We start from the raw sequence: 23110 nt of genomic DNA, 5'->3' as shown, positions 1-23110 counted from the left end.
ATTGCTAGAGAATTTCTGTTTGAAATTCCTAACCTTTGCTTATCTAGCTCTTAGCTCTGAGTCTTTCTTTTGTTAAATTCACTTGTGAAAACCTCCCTGTTCCAGACATAGTTGACGTTGAAGATGTGGATTACTCTTGGGCAAAGAGTGAATTAAATTTTGGGTTAGTGGCTAGCTTTGGAGCACCCTGTGATAGCCTCTGAGCTCTGGCTACCTGATCTTAGAGATTAGTGGATTTGGGAAGTTGAATTACAATGATTTCTTCTTGTCTGCCTCTCGTGGCCACTGCTTATGTCTACCTGCTACCTATCAAAATGAGGAATTGAATTTTTTTATTTCAAGTGAAGTGGGAGGCAAGTATTAAGTAGAGGAGCGATAAGACCTCATATACAGATGCCTACTCTGCTCGGTGTGAAGAATGGACAAGAGGAGAAAGTAGAAATTGAGACATCATTTAAGAGGCTAGGTTGTTAGCTACATGAAATCATTGTTGGATCAGTCAAGGTGGGAGCCATAAAAGAGAAGGAAGACAAGATTGAGGAGGGTGAGGGATTTTGATAGACCGGGACCTGCTGAGGGATTAGCAAAGGAGGGGAGAAAGAGGACTCAGGGAGACGTTAGGGCTTGTATCTGGATACTGGGTAGGTCATGGTGCCATTTACAGAACTACACACCAATTTCCAACATGCCAGGATTTAACTTTTACTAAGTGTAAATTGAGTACGAATAGAAGGCTTGAAATTAATTTCCAATAGCAGAAAATAAATCTGAAAAATAAACCATAAATACCCAAAATCCATAGTTACAAAATCACCCATGAGACTCCAGAATTATAATATGCAAAAAGGATTATTTGGAATGCTCCCTTTTTAATTAGCTAAACCAAATAACTTAAAACCTTATCATAGCTACAGCTCTACGTGTTATCCCTGCTGCCAAATATAGGAACATATATGTGTCACTTTTTCCTGGACATTAGATGTGACTGTTTATTGACCCCCTCAAGCAAATGGTGCTTTCTTTGAACCTAAGGTTGACATCATCTTCTGTTACCTCTGCCTATGTGACGTCATCACAGTATTTAAAGTCAGCAAACCAGATACCCTTTGAATCATGCCCTCTTGCCCTTCATTCATGTCCAGTTCCTACCAATTCTCACGGATTGTGATAGAAACTCAGTTCTAAAGAGTCTGCAGATAAGGGAAATCATTTGATTAACACAGCACAGCCACGTAGCTGGGTCTGGAAGATGCCTAAAACCAGGAAGTAAGATGCTTTTCCTCTCTGCTCCAATCCTGCCTAGAAGCTTCCTCTGCTTAGTCCAGGATTGGGCCCAGTAGTTCCAAGTCCAGTATTTAAAATCCTCAGGAAGTGCTCTAATTGGTCCAGCTGGGGTCACCCTTGCAGCTAGGGGAACTGTGATTGGCAGCCCTCACTTGAACTATGGAGATGAAATAAGATGGCATCAGTTCTTCAACAGAGTGAGGGGTTCTTGGGATTAGAAAATAGAGTGAGGTAGAAAATACTCTGAAATGGATGCTCACAATAGGAGACTTCCAGGTGTCTTTCCTTTCCTGCCCTTCCCGTTCCCTTCCTCTTCCCCTTTCTTTCCTTTTCTTTCTTTCTTTTCCTTGCCTTTATTCCTTCTTTTCTTTTTTCTTTCTTCCTTCTTTGAGTATTCATAAATGTAAGGAGCAATAGGGTGTTTTAACATTTATATAACATGCATTATTTCACCCGAAACTAATAAAAACTAGCCTTTGATGTATCTATATTATTATTATTATTTGGCGGCACTGGGGTTTGAACTGAGGTTGATATTATTTCTGTTTCACCAATGAGAAAACCGCGGTTCAGAAACATTTAATGACTCGCCCAAGGTCACACAGTAGCAAGTGGCTGAACTGGGGTTTGAACTTGATCCCTCTGAAACCATTCCATCTTCTGGGCTGTTATTTTCTTGACATTATTTTCAGTGGATTCTGACTGCTTGGAACATTCTGAGCAATGAGAGAAGCCTTACTCTTGGAACCAGGTGCTAGCTGATACACTATAATGAACCTGTAATAACTATTGATTATCTTAAGTGTCCAGGGAAATCACACTGTCACCATTCCCTCACTCATCAGATCATGCACTCCAGGCACACTAAGCTTGCCATCACAGCTGTTCCTTTGGCTCCTCCTTTCCTCATTAGGGTAACATTTTTTTGTTACTGAGTGAGAAGTAATCAGTAATCAAAGAAAATACTTGTTTTACAGGATTATTGTAGAAGGTTTTTGTAATAAGATCAACAAAGCCCTGTGGCTGTGATGCCCAAAGAAACGGCTTTTCCGTACAAGGGAGACAGGAGAGAGGAGTGGTACAGAGTGAGTCTCTCCATCCGGATAGACCTGGGTACCAGTCCGGGCCCTGCCACATACAGCACTTTGTCCTTAGACAGCTTCCCTTAGCCTCTCTGAGCTGTTTCTTCACTTCATTTATTTAGCTAACATTGGTACCTGCTTCCTAGAACAAGGTAGGCAAAGCCATTATGCTCAACAGATAACAATAAACTAGAAATGTAGTAAGCAATGAATAGTTATAATAGCAGTTATAAAAAGTATGTTTAAGATATAGAATGTGCAAGAATAATGGGCAAGCCAGTGCACTTAATCCTCATCTTAATATGTATTTCAAAAATTCTAAGGTTCTTTACAATTGCTTGGCTGGTATTTTTCTATCAGTGTGCTGACAAAAATCCATGCTTCAGAGAACTTATGTTCTACTTGGGAGACAAAGACCAGAAACAAATAAATGTAAAATGTCATACAGCTTGGGCTGGCAGAGTGGCTCAAGTGTTAAAGTGCCTTCCTAGCAAGCGTGAGGCCCTGAGTTCAAACCCCAGTACCACCACACCTCCCAAAAGAAATGCCAGATAGTTGATGATGATAAATTCAGTAGAGAAGGTGACGGAGAGAATTGGGAACGGGCTGTGGTTTACCATAAGGACTTCAAGAACAGCCTCTAAGATAAAGATTGAGGCCAGCGTCGCCATCATTGCATGGCATAAAGCTGTGTCAACCACATGGCAGAAACATCACCTAACCTCAGCCACTGGTGCAGGCCGATGTCCCTGCAACATTCAGTACAGAAAGCCTTAGGCCAAGACCTGAAAATCTATCTTGCCCACACGTGGCATGCACTTTTCATCTGTCCTTCCCCCATTTCCACTGATTTTCTGGCTTCCCTTGTAGTTATATCTGATGCTGAATACTTGAACGGAATTGTCTCATCTGCCCTGCCCGCGTAGGGCTGGCTCTGTGATGTGGGGTTGGACGTGGTGCTGCAGACTACGCTTTCTCTCGTGACAGTTCTCTTTTCCTTGCATTAGGATCAATTGGTGGCCTCTTCTTTGCTGTTGGCATCGCCCAGTATGCACTGTTAGGATATTTCGTCCGCTCCTGGAGGATCCTGGCAGTGCTGGCTAACTTGCAGGGAGCTCTGGTCTTCCTCTTATCTTTGTAAGTAGTTTTTCTTCTTGCAGTCTTAGTTCAGAAGTGGAAAGAATGTCTTAAGAGGACAAGGGTCAGTGAGTGGCGTTACTGCCTCTTAGGAGCATGCATGTGTGCAGTGACTTTGGGGAAGAGCTAAGCCTGCCTGCTCCTACTTTTGGCAGCTCCTAGGAAGAGAGATGCTGGTTCATTAACTCGCATCCCTTATTTAAAGTAATCTCTCAGGAGAGTGCATTTTCACTTTCAGATTGTTGGCATAGGAAACCGATTTCTTTGTGAGCCTTAAAGATCTTTGGGTTGGATGAGCCCATGGGTTAGGTGTATGGCAGAGGTGTGACACTGCAGAGCCAAGAATTCATACTGAGCTGGCAGAGTGGCTGACGTGGTAGAGCGCCTGCCTAGCAAGCGTGAGGCTCTGAGTTCAAACCCCAGTACCACCAAAAAGAATTCATACTGAATATGTAATGACCCTGCCCATCTGCAGATGAGTCTCATTTCAGGGGGTAAGGAGCTCTCTGGAAGATTCTCAGAGATGGGTGACATCTTTAGAGTACAGGGACTCAAAGCAGTACAAGGATAGGGCAGGGTTCTATAAACATCTGTCCTAAGTGTCACACTGAAGGGATAAACCACTGACTTCAAACAGTTTAACCAAAACTTTGAATGTGACCCATGCAAAGTTTTTCTTCCCTGAGATATCAGATTTCTAATTTTAATCACTAAAATTTTTGGCAAAAGCAATTATTTCCAGGCCATAGTAAGAGTTCTCTTCGGTGCCATAAAGTGGAGAGATCTGTGGTAATTTTTTAATCCAGATCACTCTTATCTTGAATAGCTCTTTATTCAGGTTCTGAGATTTGGTGGAGACCATGCTGAAATTTGTTTTCACACTATCTTTGAATGCAAGAGAATCATTAAGCACAGAACTGAAAACAGGAGAGTTGTGTTGAAGAAGCAGGAGTTGCATTAAAGGTATTGAGTTACATGAATTGGAGGAAGATGATTTCATTAAAAAGGAAAATCCTACAGTACCTTATTAGCATGGATAGTGCATCAATTCAAATGTAATAAATGGGTACCATACCTTGAGTTGATAAACATTTGTGTAAGTATTGATGGATAAATTAGTTTTCTTTTCAAACACTTCTCCATCCAGCTGACTCTCATCTCTCCTTCAATAATAGTGAGAATTCAGTGGGTATTGAAGCCATTGTGCTTTTCTTTTTCTGAGTGTGTAGTCTAGCCTGCCACTACTTTCCTTCCAGGGACATGAATTCAGGTCATGACCAATACAAGCAGACCAGAAAAGACACAGGAGATTCCTCCATTAAGCCCGAAACCCAAGGCTTCCCAAGCCTGTGTCCAGTGTGTCTTTTATAACTTTCCCCTGTTCCTCTTCAATGCCCTTCAGATTTTGGAAATTTGACTCTGAGTTAGTAAAACTATTTCTACTTGGAAAAGGTTTATCTTGATCATGCAAACTTAGAACCTTCTATTCCTGGACAATTTTGAGCTCATTTCTGCAAGGTTCTCTTACCTCCCATGGACAGATTTGGGAATGTGAGTTACAACACATAGAGATTATATAGAAAAAGCAATAAGGCATGATTTTAAAAGCAAAACCAGGCTTTTGAACATACTTCTCTCTACATGGTAACTGGGTCACTCGCACCACCATCACTTTTGGAAGCAAAATGCTCATTCAGCAATGTTCCTTTTGCTCAGAAATGTTCTGGGAAAATTCTTAAGGTTTCTTTGTAAACTAAGAAAGCACTTACTGTGAAAATGAGGATTTTTTTTTTTTTAAGCAGGATCTTGCTATATAGTCCAGGCTGGCCTGGAACTCAAGCTCTTCCTTGCCTCAGCCTCCTAAGTACTGGGATTACAGGTATGTCACCACACCTGACAGGGAATTTTTAAGACAGGTAAAAAATATTCCTAGTAAATAAACAAAGTATGACTCTTTAAAAAACGTAACTTACCATAATGCTGCTTATAGCTAATTCTGAAAGTGACTGCAAATGCTTTTGGGTCAATGTTGGTCCATAGACACGGAAGAGCTACTGTGTGCAACACAGGAGATCTGTCTGATCATGAAACTAGGAACCTGCTGCTGTCTGAGGGCTCCCTGTTCAGAAAGACAGACAGGGCCCAGCATGAGGCAGAAATACAAGGGCCCTTCAAAGAGTCCGGGCTACTTGCTATGAACTCAGAAAAGAAAGAGAATGACTTGTAGTGGGGGTATGGCCAGGGAAAGCTTGGGTGGTGGGCACTAGAGTGACCAGTCCTGGCTAGTTTTAACCTTCACTATCACATCCATTCCTCATGTAGTCATCACGACTGTCTTCTTTTATGTTCTTTTGACTTGTATTTAGACTTAATCAGCTAGTTTTACACAATAGCTTGTGTGTGGCGCTGTGCACTGGGCCAATTGATCAACAGCTGACTTCCAACACAATGGTGTTTTGCTTCATTATTTACTGCATGTCAGTAATAGTAACCAAAGGGCAATGGAGGGGTGAACAAAGGATTTTCCACGGAGTCATAGATGGCCTCTGTCCCTGCTTTTGTTGACAATCAAATGTGTGAGATTATTCCCTTCCTGGTAACAGAACTCCTGGGAAATGCCCCCTCTTCCTCCCCCATCCCTCCCTCTCTCTCCCTCCCCCTCCCACTCTCCCTCCCTCCTTCTCTCTCTCTCTCCCTTCTCATCCCTCTCTCTCTCTCTGTCTCTGTCCCTCTCCCTCCATCCTTCCCTTTCCCTTCTTCTCCCATCATTGGGAAAGTCAGGCCTAAGGCAGAATCCATGTGTGTGAGGGAGTCCTGGTACTGAGTGGGTGTCTGCTTCCTCTGCACGTGTGCCTGTATGAATATCCAGCCTTTAATGACGTCTCTTTCAGATTCATTCCTGAATCACCTCGTTGGTTATACTCCCAGGGTCGACTGAGTGAGGCCGAAGAAGCACTGTACCTCATAGCCAAGAGGAACCGCAAGCTCAAGTGCACCTTCTCTCTAACACATCCTGCCAACCGGAGCTACAAGGAGACTGGAAGCTTCCTGGATCTCTTCCGGTACAGGATCCTCTTGGGGCACACTCTCATCTTGATGTTTATCTGGTAAGCATATCTAAAGGGATTTTGTGTGGGTGTGATCTTCAATTCAGCTTGCCAAAAAACTCTCTTGATAATCTATTCCTCCTTCAGGGTCACAGAAAATTTTACCTCTTGTGAACAGGAGGTCATTTTCCCACAAACAAGGCTCCTGTCTCTTAGCACCTGGTGTATACACACTTCTCAGTCGCATCTCTCTCAGGCATGAGGAGTTGGTGCCTACTGGGGGCGTTTACTGAATTTGAGGAGGTAGACATCAGAAACATCTTTGCTCATGAAGGATTTAATGTAAATATTTAAGGCCTCACCCTCAGAAAGGGGAGAGGGAGAGGCAAGCAGTCATATCAGAAACCAAAGCATTTCTAAAAAGACTTTAAGAATCACTACCTTTGGTTTTGGCATCAAACATTATTATCCTAACACATTCCATTCACAGTACCCTGGGCTACAGGCTTGCGTGGTGTTTGTACTGATTTGCTGTCTGCATGGCAAGCCTCTGTGTTCGTGGGAGGACAAAGGACAGTGACTTTCTATGACAGCAGTCTTAGCCATTGAGCTGAAAAGAGAATAGGAGCTGAGAAGATATTTTTCCCTATCATCATTCTCTTTTCCTACCCACATCCTAGCATGTACCCTAGTATCCTGGTATCCTATATGGCCAGGGGGCGCCATGTCCCACCAACTGCTACCTTCCTCTGCAGAATCAGCGCAGAGACCAGGTACCACAGAAATAGCACAAGCCTGGAGGCATGGACGTTAAGAAAACCTTTGAAAACAAAACTTGGCAACACAGCATAAGAGCTACTATCTTGAGCTCTTAACTTTACCTACTTAAAAACAGTATGTTCAGAGGTGGGCACCACTGGCTCCTGCCTTTTATCCTAGCTAAGTGGAGGCTGAGATCAGGAGGATTGTGGTTCAAGGCCAGCCCAGGCAAAATGTTCTTGAGATCCCATCTCAATGGAAAAGCTAGGTGTGATGGTGTGAACCTGTCATCCCAGCTACTGTGGGAAGTATAAATAGGAAGATCTTGGTCCAGGCCAGACCTGGCAAAAGCAAGACCCTATCTCAAAAATAGCCACACAGAAAGAACTGGAGGTATGGCTCAAGTGCCTACCTAGCAAGCACTGAAGCCCTGAGTTCACACCCCAGTATCACAAAACCAACCAACCAAACAAACAAACAAAAAACAGTATGTTCAAGTACTTTATGAAACTGAATTTACACATCACATAGACAGAGAGTCAGACCTTCTGCCTTGGAGGAATCACCTGTTTGTCAAGGATTATTTACTGTTTTTATTTATGCATAAGTTTTCAATTTTTTCCACTTATACTAACTTCTAGGTTCTGCTTTCACAAGATAAAAATAAGTTGACTTAGGACCAGGAAGCCTGTCTCTGCTTATTTTATTTCTTACACAGCCAATGGAGTCCTTCTCAAATCAGCTTCTTCCCCTGGGCTCTCAGAGTGTTCAAATGTACAATAATAGAGTCAATGTCATCCCACTTGCTGCTGTTCTTTTCCAAGCTGTTATAGAATTTGAAATCTTTTCTGTGGATCTGTCACTGAAGAAAGCCGTAACTGGGGAGTAAAATTATACCTCTGTGTCTGACATCTGTTCCTTTGATTATTTTTCACAATAGTGCCTTTTAAAATAGTTCATTGATGTCCTAAATATGCCGTTACATATTATGCAAGCATTTTAAATTTTATTTCGATCACATAAAGAGGATTGAAATGATTTTAATAGTTGTAATTATGAATCCCAATGACCAGTTCTGCCATGAAGGCACCTTGACGAGCAGAGGCCAAGCCTTGGGGAATGTTGGATCTTCTGTGTCACTCACCTTGGGCTGCTAACTAACTAAATTCCCTGTTGTTTATTTGTGTCCTGACTTGACACCATCCCACACTGATTTAAATAGGTGTGTTTTCATGGCTGAGATTACGTCACTGGAATGTCTATTTTAAATGCAGAAGAGACAGCACACACACACACACAGCTTGCATCAGACAAAGATTGGTCTTGCAGGTAGAAAACGTTTTTTAAATATTTTAGAAAACTGCATAGATTTAAATTTGTTTGGCCTTCTGCTTCTATTCAAGGTGCCTTGAGGACAGGGAAAGCAGAAACTCTGTCACTGTGCCTCCTTCCCTGTGACATCCTAGTTGCATACAGCATGGGTCTCCATGTTAGTGTACAAAGGACAGCTCTGTCCTACTAAGAAGTGAAGGGGGTGCTTCTGATCTTCTGCTCTTCTGCAGTGCAGTTCCGGGGGCCCCTCGGCCTCCCCCCACACCCCCGTCACCTCCATCTATTCTTAGTGGTCCACTTGGCCCTCTCTTGCATTTTGGCAGAGGTAGAACTAAAACTTTCTCTTCCTTACTTGATCTCACCATGGCCACAGCTCATTAGGCTTTTTCTAACAAAACGAAAGGGAAGTAAATGAGGAACTTCCTTTAATAAACCCTGGCTAAACCAAATGGCAGAAACACAAAGACTGGTGAACTTGGCAAGGCCAGGTGGTTTATTGCTTGCATAGGAATTTATGGTTTACCAAATGTATTCATATACTAGGAAAGTCTGGTTTCAGTGTTTTTTAAATTGTTTGTTCGGTTTTGTTTTTAATGCTGCAATTTGCTAGGCACCCAGGTTCCTATTACCACCTTCACTCTGATTCGGAGCCTCGGGTTGGCATTTTGGCCAGCTGAGCCCCTTGGTCTTTAATTGCCCTCCACAGGAGACAGGCACAAAGCCTGGCACATAGCTGCACCCAGGAGATGGTCCCTGAGCGTGAGTTTCAGGGATGGTGTGCATATATAAAAATATCTTCTCAAAGTGCTCTTTCCCAAAGCCTCTGTGTCTTTACCTCCCTACTTTGGTGTCTACAGACCCTGTGCACCTGCTCAATGCTGATGCAGTAAAGACCTAGGCTAGGAGGGGACTGGATGCTGGGAGGGTTGACGTGTCAGTCGTTTTGAGCTGCTGGTGACTCAACTGAAGATCTAATCACTTCGCAGCCCACATTCCCTGCCATCCTCTGTTGGGGTTCTCCATGGGTGGCTTTTTCTAAAATCACTCTGATGATAGCTCAACTGGTATAGGCCAGCATTCTATAAGTTGTTGAATTTTGAAATAAAATAAGAGCCATTGTTTTCTCTTCAATGCAAACATGCTTGAAAAAGCAAGAACAATGTCTTTCTTGTGTGCAGGAGCTGGGCGTTCAGATAGCCACAAGTCACTTCCAAAATCCCATTATGTTTTGTTTTGTTTCTTCTAGGATGGAAATTTAAATTAGCACCAAAAGCTTAGTGGGAAAGCAAACTTACGGCTTACAGTAGATTGAGTTATATTAAACAGTACTATCTGAACCTTCCCTGCAGATTCTTATGTGTCTTTTCTATTATTTTGTTCACCACCCGATCCTTTGGTCCCCACACCCTGCTGCAGGTTTGTGTGCAGTTTGGTGTATTATGGCCTGACTCTGAGTGCAGGTGACCTGGGCGGAAGTATTTATGCCAACTTGGCCCTGTCTGGCCTCATAGAGATCCCATCCTACCCTCTCTGTATCTACTTGATTAACCAAAAATGGTGAGTTTGGGACTGGGGGCGGGAGTCATGGCAATTAAAGTTCCTCTCAGGTCAAATGGTTTTAGATTTCATTTTCTAATGCAATATTTCTTGATTTTAAGTGTAGAAATTTTTATGTAGGTTTTAGGCCAGTGTTGAAAGGCACTACCATCTGAGGGGTTTTGAGTAGTCTGTGTGTAAATTGGTAGGCCCAAGAGATGGGATCATTAAGTCCATGTAGAGGGAACTCCATCAACTCAATTAATAGTATTTAGAAGTTCCTGTAAGCAGAAGACAGAACCAAGGGAGTAGGTCTTACCTCCTAAGACCTGCTTTGTTGAGAAGAAGAATACATTCCGCTTTTCCTACCCACAGTCAGAGCACAGTTTTGAAATATATTTTAACAGTTATTTTATAGAGCAAACTTTCCTCATTTGCTTTCTTTTTTTAAGATCACTTCTCTTGTTTAACCCTGCCTAAGGCAACTAAGAGTCTCGTGCTGTGTGTGCTAGGAATCGGTTGGATTGTGCCATTTCTCCTTCTCCAGAAATTATTATTCTAACCAAAACAGACTTCCCTTAACATGGCACTTCCTGCTGTTGCCATGATGTTTTAGCTGGGAGCATTATGAAGAACAGGTATGGACCCCGTTGCCAACATTGCAGGTGTGCCACATGCCCTTCTTGTGCTGCTGTCACTTCCTGTGCACACCTCTGACAACTGCTTAGTGTCACAAGGAAGCTAGCCATGGGGGTGGCTGTGTCTGTGCATCCCTGGTACCTGCTGAGCACGGTACATGCTGCTTGAAAGGCATTCAAGACTGGCTGTTAAATTAAGCAAAATGACCTGGAAGGAAACACTCCAGACCTTTCCTGTCTCCCATCAACCACCACCCAGAGTCAGGACTGAAGTCTGAAGCAGAGGGAAGGACGGTGCCTTTGAATTCTAGACTAGCCTTAGTTTTGTTTGTGACTTGAGCAATTTCTGCAGTAAGCCTCCATTTGGACTCACTTTCCAATGAGAGATTATAAAATTCCCCTGGCACATTTGCTGTTAAAATTACAAGTAATACTAAAGTATTGAACAGAGTACCTGGATTGTTACTGACCCCTGGAAAAGGAAGATATATTAATGTTTATATCTTTCTTCCAAACCTAGAACTCTTACTTGAAAGTTATTTTCACATATACAATTCCTAACGTACACAATTCCACACATACAATTCCTATACAATTCACTTAATGCTAAACCACTAACAAGAACTTTTTCCTGACTGTATTTTTAAGAGAAAGAAACTTTTTTTTTTACAGTGTATAAAACTTTCAAACTCCATAAGATTCAGGTAACTAGAAAAATGAAATGAACTAGCAGACTCCATTCTCTCTTTCCCAGCTTCATTCTGTAGAAGAGAAAGAATGGAACAACCTTTGGCTAAGGCTCTATTATGAGAATTAAATAAGATAATCAGTGGGAAGTATTTGAAACCATGCCTAGAACAACACTCTCAGTAGTGGATTGACCCTGTGTTCTTTCTCCATACTGTCATTTAATCCTGCTTTTAAAAAAATGACAGTAATTTATTATATTTCCTCATCAGTATATTGACCAGCTACATTTGCCATTCAGTCCTTCAGATGAAACTGTGGAGGTTTAAATAGAAAAGTTAGGAGTACGAAGCTGATGAACTTATGTGTAATTTCTTTCTATTATTTAGGTTTGGTCGGAAGCGGACGTTAGCAGGGTTTCTTTGCCTAGGAGGTCTGGCTTGTCTTATTGTGATGTTCCTTCCAGAAAAGAAAGGTATGCCTTTCAAATTTCTATGAGGGTTTCGAGCATCACTTTTATTACAATGAATCTCAATCCAGTGGAGAGAGTACCATATGCCTCGATTCATTTCTGTGATTGCATATTATTTAGCAGTTGTGTGGGGAATAATGGACCAGACTCTTTGCTCTGCCTAAACTATTCTCTGGATGAATAATGTGCTTAGAGGTGCACTATTAATTCTTTCAGGCTATTAAGCTACCATCTGGGGTGGCTGTGATGTAGCACTATGACATTGGAGTTGTTTATTTGGTGATGAGGAGTTCTGCACAGAAAGAAAAAGACATTTCTCATTCAAGCTCATCATGAAATTGGAGATCGGAGACACTGGTTCTCCAACGTGTCTCTGGCACCCCTCAATATCTCCATCTCTATTATCAAGGCACCCCGGTGATAATAACAGCAACAGCTATGGGAGTAATATTTACTGTTGGTCACAGTGGATGTGCTTTCAGTCATTTTAAAGTGTGAATAAAACACATCGTAAAGAAGCTTTAGTACTTTAAAATTTTTGTAGCTTTGCTTTGCAAATATAACTTCAGAAAAGGGACTTTCGAGCCAGGTGCTGGTGGCTCATGCCTATAATCCTAGCTACCTGGGAGGCTGAGATCAGGAGGATGAAGTTCAAAGCCAGTCCAGGCAAAAAGTTTAAGAGATTCCATCTCAGCCAATAACTAGGGGTAATTGTGTGTGACTGTCATCCCAAGCTATGTGGCAAACTGACCTCAGGTGGGTTGAGGTTCTAAGCCAGCCAAGATCCCCCATTTCAGCAGAAAAAAAGCTGGGCATGGTGGTGAGCACCTGTCATCCCAGCTATGGTGGAAAATAATAGATCACTGTCCAGGCTGGCGTGAACAAAAAGCAAGACCCTAGCTATAAAATAACTAGAACATAAAAGACTGGAGGTGTGACTTATGCAATATAGCACCTGCCTAGCAAGGTTGAAGCCCTGAGTTCAAACCCCAGTACCACCACCAAAAAAAAAAAATATCTCTGGCAAGTGGGAGAGTAGAGATCTGGCCTAGCATACATGAAACTGTGGATTCAACCCCCAGTGGTAACACACGCACACACACTCAAACACACACACACACACGCATGCACGCACGCATGCAGGGTGGCTCACTGTGGCAAGAGATTAGGAAGATTAAGATTCAAAGCCAGCCTGTTCATGAGACCCTATCTCAAAAATACCCATCACAAAAAAGGCCTGGTGGAATGGCTCAAGTGGTAGAGCACCTGCCCTAGCAAGTGTGAGGCCTTGAGTTCAAACCCCAGTCCCACCAAAGAAAAGAAAAAGAGGGAAAGAAAGTGAGAAGGTGGTGGTGGGGAGTGGGTTATAACAACTCTTTGCCACAGGGCATATAACAAAGTCCTGTTCCGGGGCCTTTGGGATTTTGGTTGGGCTCTGTGATGGGGTTTGTGCTCCAGGTGGGAATCCTTCATCATTGACGTGAAGTTTTGATAACTACTGGAAATGCATGGAGAAATCAGTTCCCATAGAATACATCGTATATTAAATATTCCTTGGTAAATTGCTGCTCCCTGAGGCTCAATCCTGCTGGTGTCTCCTTGGGGAGCCTCCAGGCCTCCTGTTCTCCCTGCTCCAATACACAGACTCTGCTATTGGTCACCCCCTGATGTTCTGTAACTTGAATCCACAGTGCAGGTTGCTCAGTGTTTTATCCAGTGTTTAGAACAGCCTACCAGTGATTTTCATGGAATCAGGGAAACTGGAGAATTCAGTAAGTTTGCTCCTTTTTTCTCTCTGCATGTTGGGGCCTGTGCCAATGCAAGGCAAAGGCAAGTCCTCAGCTCTTGCCCTGCTGTGGGAACAAGGTGCCCTGTTTTGATTGTCGGGGACAAAAAATGACATCATAGCTCTATGCTCATCAGAGTTGGTGATATATAGGCACCACGGGAATTCAGTTTTCTTCCCACAGCAACCCAGTGTTCTGTTTATCATTTCATAGAGAAAGCTTCATTATTATTATAAACACACCTGTAACCCATCACACCTCTGCAAGCCAGGCTGGCTAATGTCATTCCTGAGCTGGCACACTCCAGACAACCCACCCAGTAGGCCTCTGTACATGGCCTCTTCTTGAAGTAATCTCTTATTGTAAAGAACGGAACGAACATCCAAGGTGTGTGCAGATGTCTGGTCTACCATCTAGACTGGCAAGCACCTCTCTGCTCCTTTAGATCTGCTGTAGGAGGGCAACTTGAACTCTTTACCGATCGTGCTCTGTGGTGGACACGGAACATGAATCAGTGAAGCAGGGTCTTTCCCACATCGCGGAGGTGCAATATGGTAAATCCATCAAACTTAGAAAAAGGGCACCTCTACTTTACTTTTAAAGGTTTTCTGGGAAAGAAGCTCTACAATGTCCCACAGTAAATTACTTCTGTTTTTAATAACTATTAGAATGGTCCTCTAGAAGGGAGCCCATTCTCTTTCGTTTTTTTGTCACTAGATGGAGAAGAACATGGTCACCTTTTTTTCTGCATCATTTTTCTATACATGCAGTCTTCCAGCTATTCCTGAGTCTTCTCCTCTTTGAGTCAAGGGATGTTTAACCTTAAAAGTTTCTTTAAACCATTCACATTTACTCTTTAAAATATTTTGTTGGCTTTCAGCCAGACACCAGTGGCTTAAGCCTGTAACTCTAACTGCTCAGGAGGCAGAGATCAGGAGGATCATGGTTCAAGACCAGCCCAGGGAAATGGTTTGTGAGACCCTATCTGGAAATACCCTTCACAAAAAAGGCTGGTAGAGTGGCTCAGGGTGTCAGCCTTGAGTTCAAACCCCAGTACCACAAAAAAAAAGTTTAACTTTGTATTTTCGGTTTTAATTTATATGTTTTGAAATTTCTGATAGGTACAGATTAAGAAAAAGACCGAAAAAGTTGAAAACTTCTCTTAGTGTCTTGTGTGAGCTTGGAGACCACTCGTTTCCTCACTACTTCTTGTCTCACCTCCCTCATTTTTTTCTACCAAACACACCTGCATTCTGTTTTCTCTAGCAATTCAGGGGCTCTTTATCCACAAACTTCTTCTTAGTTTCTATATGATTGTGATTCTCTGTGCCTGAGGCATTTGTAGACACTATGACCATATATCACTAGGAAAAACATCCAACAAGCTAGAAAATAGATTGTTTGGTATTTTGCAGCCTGTGGTTTATAATTACAAGTCGAGTATCCCCAATCCAAAAATCTGAAATCCGAAATGCTCTCAAATCTGAACATTTTGGGGCACTGACTTTACACCACAAATGGGAAATCCCACACTTGATCCAAAGTGATGAGTAACAGTCAAAATGAAGGTGCACTAAAAACAGTACACAAGATTACCTTGAGTCTATGTGTGTAAGGTGCATATGAACCATAAAGAGATTGCATGTTTACACTTAGGTTTCATTCCCAACATGTTTCATTAGGTATATGTAAATATTCCAAAATCTGAAGAACTCACAAATGCTTCAGGTCCCACACAGTTTGGATATTCCTTATTAAATGAAAGTTGTATTAAATGAAAGTTGTTTTTCCGGTAGTGTTTGCATCTTGGTCGGCCTCCAAGTTAACTCTTCTCTAGGGTTAGCAGGTGGCCACTGATTTTTTTCCCACTGATCAACATCTAACATTTTACCCCATGTCTATTCTTCTTTTTTTTTTTTCCCCACGGTGCTGGAGTTTGAACTCAGGGCCTCGTGCTTGTTAAACAGGTGCTCTACCACTTGAGTCATTCCAACAGCCCAATTTGTGTTGGGTATTTTTGAGATAGGGTCTAACAAACTATTTTCCCTGGCTGACTTCAAACTGTGATCCTCCTGATGGCTGCCTCCTGAGTAGCTAGGATTACAGGTGTGAGCCACTGGCACCTGGCTCCATCTTTATCTTGCTTATCGGATCTTATTTGAGCTTGGAAGACTGGCTCCCACTTATTGAGTTCTGGCTGTGTGCTGGATTCTCTTCTTATGCAGGTTATTACATGTCATCCCATTATATAAGGAAACTAAAAATCCAATTGGTCAAGCAACTTGTGCTTGTGTAAGTGGCACATCTGGGATTCAGATTTCAGATCCTCCTGACTCTATAGTCCGTGCTCTTTGGAGATTTTTTTTTTTTTTTTTTTTTTTTTTTTTGCTTTTTGGAGTTTTAGAATCAAATATTTACTACAAATGGCAAAACAGTATTTTTTCAGAATTAGTGATGACTGATTAGGCAACTTCTTAACTCTTCCTGGGATAGGCCCAGTGAGAATTGGGCAGGGTTTCAGAGTGACTCTGATGTGGTCCCACTAGAGGATGTCGACACTAGAGAGTCAGGACACATGCCTGGATAAATGGACTTCACAGTTGATGGGTGTGTCCTTAGACTCAGCCCCAGGGTAGCCTTTGTCTCATTTCTTTCCTCAACCTTGGTCTTTGTTCTTCTGACTTCTGTAGTGCCTGTGTTGTACAAGATTCTATTCATGAAACAAGGCCTACTTCCCAGCCCCAGTGAGCTTACGACCTAATGAGAGAGATTAGTGATCCAAAAAATAACAATAAAAGATAGAGAGTACAAGAACTAACCACATATGTGAGGGAACTTGACCTCTAGGTCATGATAATAATAGACACCAGCTATCTTCCTGCTTTAAACAACTGTAAAATTGGAAGAAGATATATTTCAAATGGTGATTTCAGACATTGGACAACAGGCTTTCAGGATGGTGATTCCCTGAGAGAAGGAAACTAAACAAGTGACCCAACTCCAGGTCATCAGGCCACAGAGCAGGATGGGAAGTGCAGCAAGTCCTGGCATTCTTTCTAAATTGAGAGAATGAATACCAAGCTTGGGGACACCAAGATGGCTGGAATTTGCTGGGCAAAATACTGGAGAAGAGTGAGCTACACAGAGGAAGACCTCGAGAGATACGCAGAAGGATCCTCCAAGTCTGTGGCTGCTACTGATGTGTGCATACAGGAGAGGCCATGGAAAGACCCCCCACCCCCAAGAGGAGCAGGCAGAACAATCTTTGGAGCCCAGAGCCACAGATGTGTTCTTTGAATCAAACACGAAGCATTAGAGATTTCCAAGGTCAAAGTAACAGCTGTTCTGCTTGCCTTAAAAGTGTTTAACAACAAAACATTGAATGATCAATTGACTCCGAATAACTTAACTCCTTCACAGAGCAAAGATCAATATTTAAAAGAATAAACTGCAACACCCAAAAGTGTGACAATCATTGGTACCTTCAATGGAAACTATCAGGCATGCAGATAAACACACTAGGAAAAAAAAAAAACAACAGTCGCAAAACCAGAAGTAGCACAGATGCTAGAATTAGGCAACTAGAACATTAGAACAGCTGATATAAATGTACAACATCCACTTAAGAAAGTAGAGAAAAGCATAATAGGAAGAGAAATTGAAGACAGGAGCCCAGACATGGTGGTGCATGCCTATAATTCCAGCACTTGGGAGGCTGAGACAGGAGGGTTGCAAGTTTGAGATCAGCCTGCAGTACATAATGAGATCCTGTCTCCAAAAGCTAGCTAGCTAGATGGTAGATAGATAGATTGATAGATAGACAGATAGATAATAGATAGGTGATAGATAAATAGATAGATGATAGATAGATAGATAGATAGATAATAGATGATAGATAGATAATAGATAGGTAGATAATAGATGATAGAGAGATAGATGATAGATAGATAATAAATAGATAGATGATAGATAATAGATAGATGATAGAGAGATAGATAATAGATAGGTAGATAATAGATGATAAAGAGATAGATGATAGATAGATGATAGATGATAGATAGATGATAGAGAGATAGAGAGATACATAGAATATTTAGAGATAAAACTTATAGATTACAATGGAAAAGTAGGGTGGGTAAGACTAACAGCATATTGGATCCTATAGGAAAAGAGTGGATTTAAAGACATGACAAAAGAAACTCTTTAGAATGAAATATTTTTAAATAATTGAATAAAATCTAGCAAAGCGTCCGTGAGTGAATTCTGGGACATCAGTTGGCTCAATGTGCATAATTGTAATTGTAGCCTCAGGAGGACAAGGTAAAGAAACACTATCTGCAGACATGACAATCCAAAGTCCTACCTACTCAGGAGTCTGAGACTGGGAGGATCATCATTTGAAGCCAAACCCAGGCAAAATAGCTTATGAGTCCTCATCTCCAAAATAACCAGAAAAAAATGGACTGGAGGCATAGTTCAAGCACTAGAGCACAGAGCCCTCCCAGTCCCACCAAAAACAAAAAACAAAGTACATGAAACAAAAGTGTATAGCACAGAAAGGCGACATAAGCAATCCAAAATTACAGTTGATCCTTCACTCTCTGAGTGACTGATTAAAAATGCAGGGACAGAAAATACAGAGACTTGGACAGCAAACGTGACCCGATTGGTTTGTGGAACGCCTTACCTAGAAGAGTAGTTGGGGATCCCGTTAGAAGTGCTGCACAACATTTGCCAACAGATGCCATATTCTGATCCATCCACCAGAAATCGGTAACTTTAAAAGGTCTGAAAACATAAAAATATGTGACTTTGCCAGAATAGACTCAAACTAGATATCAATTCAAATATTTGCATATTAAATAACACCCTTCTGAAAACATCAAAGAAAAAAGTCACAAAAGATATCAGAAAATACTTAAAGATTACAATGTGCAGTAGGAAACCTTGTGGGATGCACATAAAACAAGGCTTAGAGGGAAGTTTAATTTTTAAAAATTAGAAAAAAAGGAAAGTTTTCACATTAAGGACCTAAATTTCCACCTTAAGAAAGTAGAGGGCAAGTTTTTAGAAAAGGAATGGCAACACAGGCAAGAAGAATGGGAATAATAAATAGAGGACCAACACCATAAATGGAACGAACACAGGACTACAGAGAAAAATCAATGAAACCCAAAGACGAATAAAACTAACACACCTCCAGTCAAACTAGAAGAAGAGGACATATGAATTACAAACATCAGAAGTGAAAGAAGCTTTCGTATCACACACCAGGAAATCTTAGCCACTGACAAAGGCATGTTATGAACACCTTATGCCAAAAAATTCACCTTACGACTAATGGGTCAATTGCTTAAAGATATACACTAGCAAAGGTTGTGCCAAAGCCAATAAATAACTCAAGATAAACTGGACACTGGTGGCTCCTGCCTGTAACCCCAGCCCAGGCAAAGAAGGTTCATGAGTCCCCTATCTTACTGTGCCTGTCTATTTACTTCTATTTACTGTGCAAATAGAAGGTTCCCAATTAGGCAAGCCAGGCAAAAAGCTAGACCCTATCTCCAAAATAGCCAGAGCAAAAAGGGCAGGCAGTGTGGCTCAAGTGGTAGAGCGCAAGTGTGAGGCCCTGAGTTCAAACCTCAATGCTTCCAAGACAATAAATAAGATCAGGATGTCTATTGTCATCAACTCTATGAGCACTATAAAGAAAATGCTAGTAAATGCAACAATAAAGCAGGGAGAAAAAAATCAAAAGGATCCTACTTGAAACAGAAATGCAACTGTCAGTATCCACCAAACTACATGATTGTCCTCACAGAAAATTCTAAGGAATATATTAAAATCTACTCAAATTAATAAATGAGCTTATCTAGCCCAATGCCGATGACTCATGCCTATAATCCCAGCTACTCAGCATGCAGAGATCAGGAGGACCGAGGTTCAAGACCAGCCTGGGCAAATAGTTTGTGAGACCCCATCACAAAAAGGGCTGGTGGAATAGCTCAAGGTGAAGACCCTGAGTTCAAACTCCAAAACTCCAGTACCTCAAAAAAAAAAAAAAAAAGCCACCCATGAGGTCAGTGTAAGTCACATAATACACAATAATAAACTTGAAACAGACATTGGACCTGCATGTAAACACTGAAACTTTACAGCTTCTGAAAAAGAACACAGGAGAAAATTGTAGTGACCCTGGGTTGGCCAAAGATTTCTGAACCAGCACATAAAAAGCACAAAAAAGAAAAGAGTTATAACCTAGACTTCATCAAAATAAAGCCTTTTGCTTTCCAAAAGACTTTATTGTCAGGAGTGGTGATGCACACATGTAGTCACAGCTACTGGGGAGAAGCCCAGGAGCTCAGGGCCAAACCTCAGTCACATAGGGAGACCCTGTCTCTTTAAGGAAAAAAAAAAAGGCACTATTAAAGAAATAGAAAGCAAAGTATAGACTGGGAGAAAATATTTGGATTTAAATGGAAAATCTAGAAAGGAATCTTAGGATTTAATCTTGAGTCACTCTTCCAGCCCTTATTGCTCTGGTTACTTTGGAGGTAGGGTCTCCGTTTTTGCCTGGGCCAGCTTGGACAGAGATCCTCCCAATTTACACTTCCTGCCATTGCTGGGATGACAGGTATGATCCACCACACTCAGCTATTGGTTTGAAATGGGGTCTCCTGAACTTTTTGCCTGGGCTGGCCTGGAATCACCATCCTCCCAGTCTCCGTCTCCTAAGTAGCTAGATTTATAGGCATTAGTCACCAGTACCCAGTCACACTGTTTTTAGAAATACAGAATGCTATAGATTCTCTCGAAAATATTTAGCCCTTTAAGTGAAATCTGTATGTACTGTATGACTCTACTTACCTTGAGGTGGAAGTATAGATCCACGTGAAGCCTTCGATGGCAGTGTTTATGGTAGCATTACTGATAATAGCACCACGCTGCAAGACACCCAAATGCCCTTCAGCCGATGGGTAAACAAATTGTAACAGTGGGATATCACTCACAGCAACAGAAGGAATACACTATGACCTCCTGGTTTATACAACGTGGATTCATGTCAAAAGCATTCTGCTAAGTGAAAGAATCCAGACACAAAAGCCTACCAACTATTACTTCATTCATGTGAAATTCTAGAAAACATGAAACTATGGTGGCAGAACTTTGTTTTTTTAAAAAATGAGCTGGGAGTATGTCTCAGTGGTAGAGTGCATGCGTGGAATGCATTGAGGTCCTTGGATTCAATCCTCAGCAGTGCAAAAACTATATAAATAAACAAAATAAGCACTAAAGACAGGCAAAAGGAATTGTGGTTGTCTAACTGACTGTGTTCTGTAGTGGAGGACCTGTAGATGTCTTCAAGACTTAAACACATGAACAATCCTAAATTTGCTTATCATCACCCAGGGAAAGAAGTGAATGAATAGGCTGAGTATTTGCTCTTTTGAGCCAGTAAAATGTGACTACAATAGGGACACTTTGCTTTGATGACTCCAAAAGGTCTGACAGAAACCAAGTTCAAAAAATAAATGGAAGACCTGATTGAGTCAATTTCATTGGATGTAAGTGTTTTGACAATCTCTGTTTATAAGAAAGATGATTTGGCTTTAGTTTTTTCTTTTAAATCACTATTTTTCCTAAACAATCACTTTGAACATCACTAATAAGAGCCAGTAATATCTGATTTTCTGTAGAGAAAATTTTCTCAGGTCAAAAATCCAGAAGTGCAGAATGTTCCTAAGGCCAGCATCCCAGCAGGTGCACAGACCGGGGTCTAATAAACAAAGCTTCCCAGGATTGACACGAACTGCCTTGGGGAAGAAGTGGCTTGTCCTGTTGAAGTGGCAACTGCAGCCATGTTGGTTGGAACATAGGAGAGAAGTTTTGAGCAGCAGATGGGGTGTTGGACTGATGGGAGCGCTCTGTGGGTGTGTAGCTGGAGCCAGACTCCCCAGATGTGCTGCAGCTGGAGGTGTCCCGAGCATAACAGCTGTGTGTCTTGGGGGTGTTAGGTAGTACTTTCTGTGTTGCACCATTTGAATTTAAATTTTAGGAGGGCAGTCTCCATGCTGTTGTTAAAGGTGTCATAGACTAACTCCCTACAGTTCTGAAAGATGCCATTCCATATTGCTGGAGATCTGTTCACCCCAAAGATCATTTGCAATTGATGAAGTGTGCATATTTTTGTTTGCCTCAATGCCACCTGATACCTTTCCTTGACTCAGTTTTCTGGAAATAATCATGGATTTAGTTTTCCCTCACTATTGACTAAAATGAAGAGGTGAACAATCTCATTAAATTATTACCAGAAAGAAATGAGACCTAGTGATCTCAAAAGTGCAGAAACATATCCCAGGCCAAATGCTTAAAGGCATGACACTGTTCCCAGAAGAACCCTGCAGCTTAAAAATATAGTATTTAAGAGAGCTAACATCTCTTTCTAAATATCCTGACAGAAGAAGAGAAAGTAACCCCTGGTGATCAAGTTGGTGTTTCAGAACACCATCTTAAAGTAGGTGAAGATTTATTTCATAGTCAAGCAGGGATGATGAAACTTTTTTTTAATGAGGCATATCATATGCCTCTCTCCCTAGAAGTTGAGAGAGAACTCGAAGAAAGATTCTTCTTACTGAACTAATCCGTGTTACAGCTCTTCCTTCTACTTCCTAGTTCAATGACTATTTAGTGGACAACCATTGCGGTGTCCTTTGGGAGATGCTATGAAGAAAAATATAAACTAGATAGCAACCTTAGCATGAGGTACTTTGAAATATATTTTGAGCAGACAAGGAGGAAAAGTTTGTAACCATAAGCAAGATTCTGAGGTGTGCCAGTTGAGTGGATTGGAAAGTAGGAACACTAGAGGTCAAAGGAGAAGAGCACATTTCATTGGCAGTATTTAAGGGAAGAATGGTTTATATGAGTCACACAGTCCCAAGGAAGGGGACAAGGGTGTTCTATTTGGCAGAAATGTCAAAGGGGAGTGGGCCAGTTACATTTGGTGATTAGGATATTGCTGTTGACCTTCAAGAGTAGGATCTATACTGGCATTGAGAGGGTGAGATTGGAGAGGGTGGTGTTGGAAACCAGGTCAGTGTGAGTTACAGGACAGGTGCATTGGAGGAATTGCATGGTGGTCACCCTCTGGAGATGTTTGAGGAAGTACAATGGAGTCAGTGAGTATTGTTTTCTGCCAAGTAGGAGAAAATTGTTGTTTTCTAGGTCAAAACATATGGATTATTGAAGGGGAGAGGTCAGATATGTTTGATAGGTAATAGGTAAATTTTACAATCCCAAAGAGCATAAGATGGAAAAAAAACCCACAGATAACTGATAGTATTTTTGAAAA

At 41.6% G+C, this 23110-nt stretch overlaps 1 protein-coding gene across 2 annotated transcripts in view; it reads left to right on the top strand.

Moving 5' to 3' along the window:
• Nucleotides 1-23110, top strand: part of Slc22a15 (solute carrier family 22 member 15) — a 61782-nt gene that overhangs the window by 32594 nt on the left and 6078 nt on the right. For both annotated transcript variants that reach the window (XR_002213789.2, XM_020186478.2), the window contains exons 5-8: nucleotides 3374-3503; nucleotides 6395-6610; nucleotides 10058-10198; nucleotides 11892-11977. Coding sequence is in view for 1 of the 2 variants with exons in the window: in XM_020186478.2 (XP_020042067.2) it covers nucleotides 3374-3503; nucleotides 6395-6610; nucleotides 10058-10198; nucleotides 11892-11977 (573 nt within the window). In the remaining variant the exon portion in view is untranslated. The remainder of the gene's footprint in view (nucleotides 1-3373; nucleotides 3504-6394; nucleotides 6611-10057; nucleotides 10199-11891; nucleotides 11978-23110) is intronic.

The sequence above is a fragment of the Castor canadensis genome, chromosome 12 (genome assembly GCF_047511655.1).
Source record: "Castor canadensis chromosome 12, mCasCan1.hap1v2, whole genome shotgun sequence".
NCBI lineage: Eukaryota > Metazoa > Chordata > Mammalia > Rodentia > Castoridae > Castor > Castor canadensis.
The sequence above is the reverse complement of the archived record's forward strand: the minus strand, read 5'-3'. Positions and strand labels throughout refer to the sequence as shown.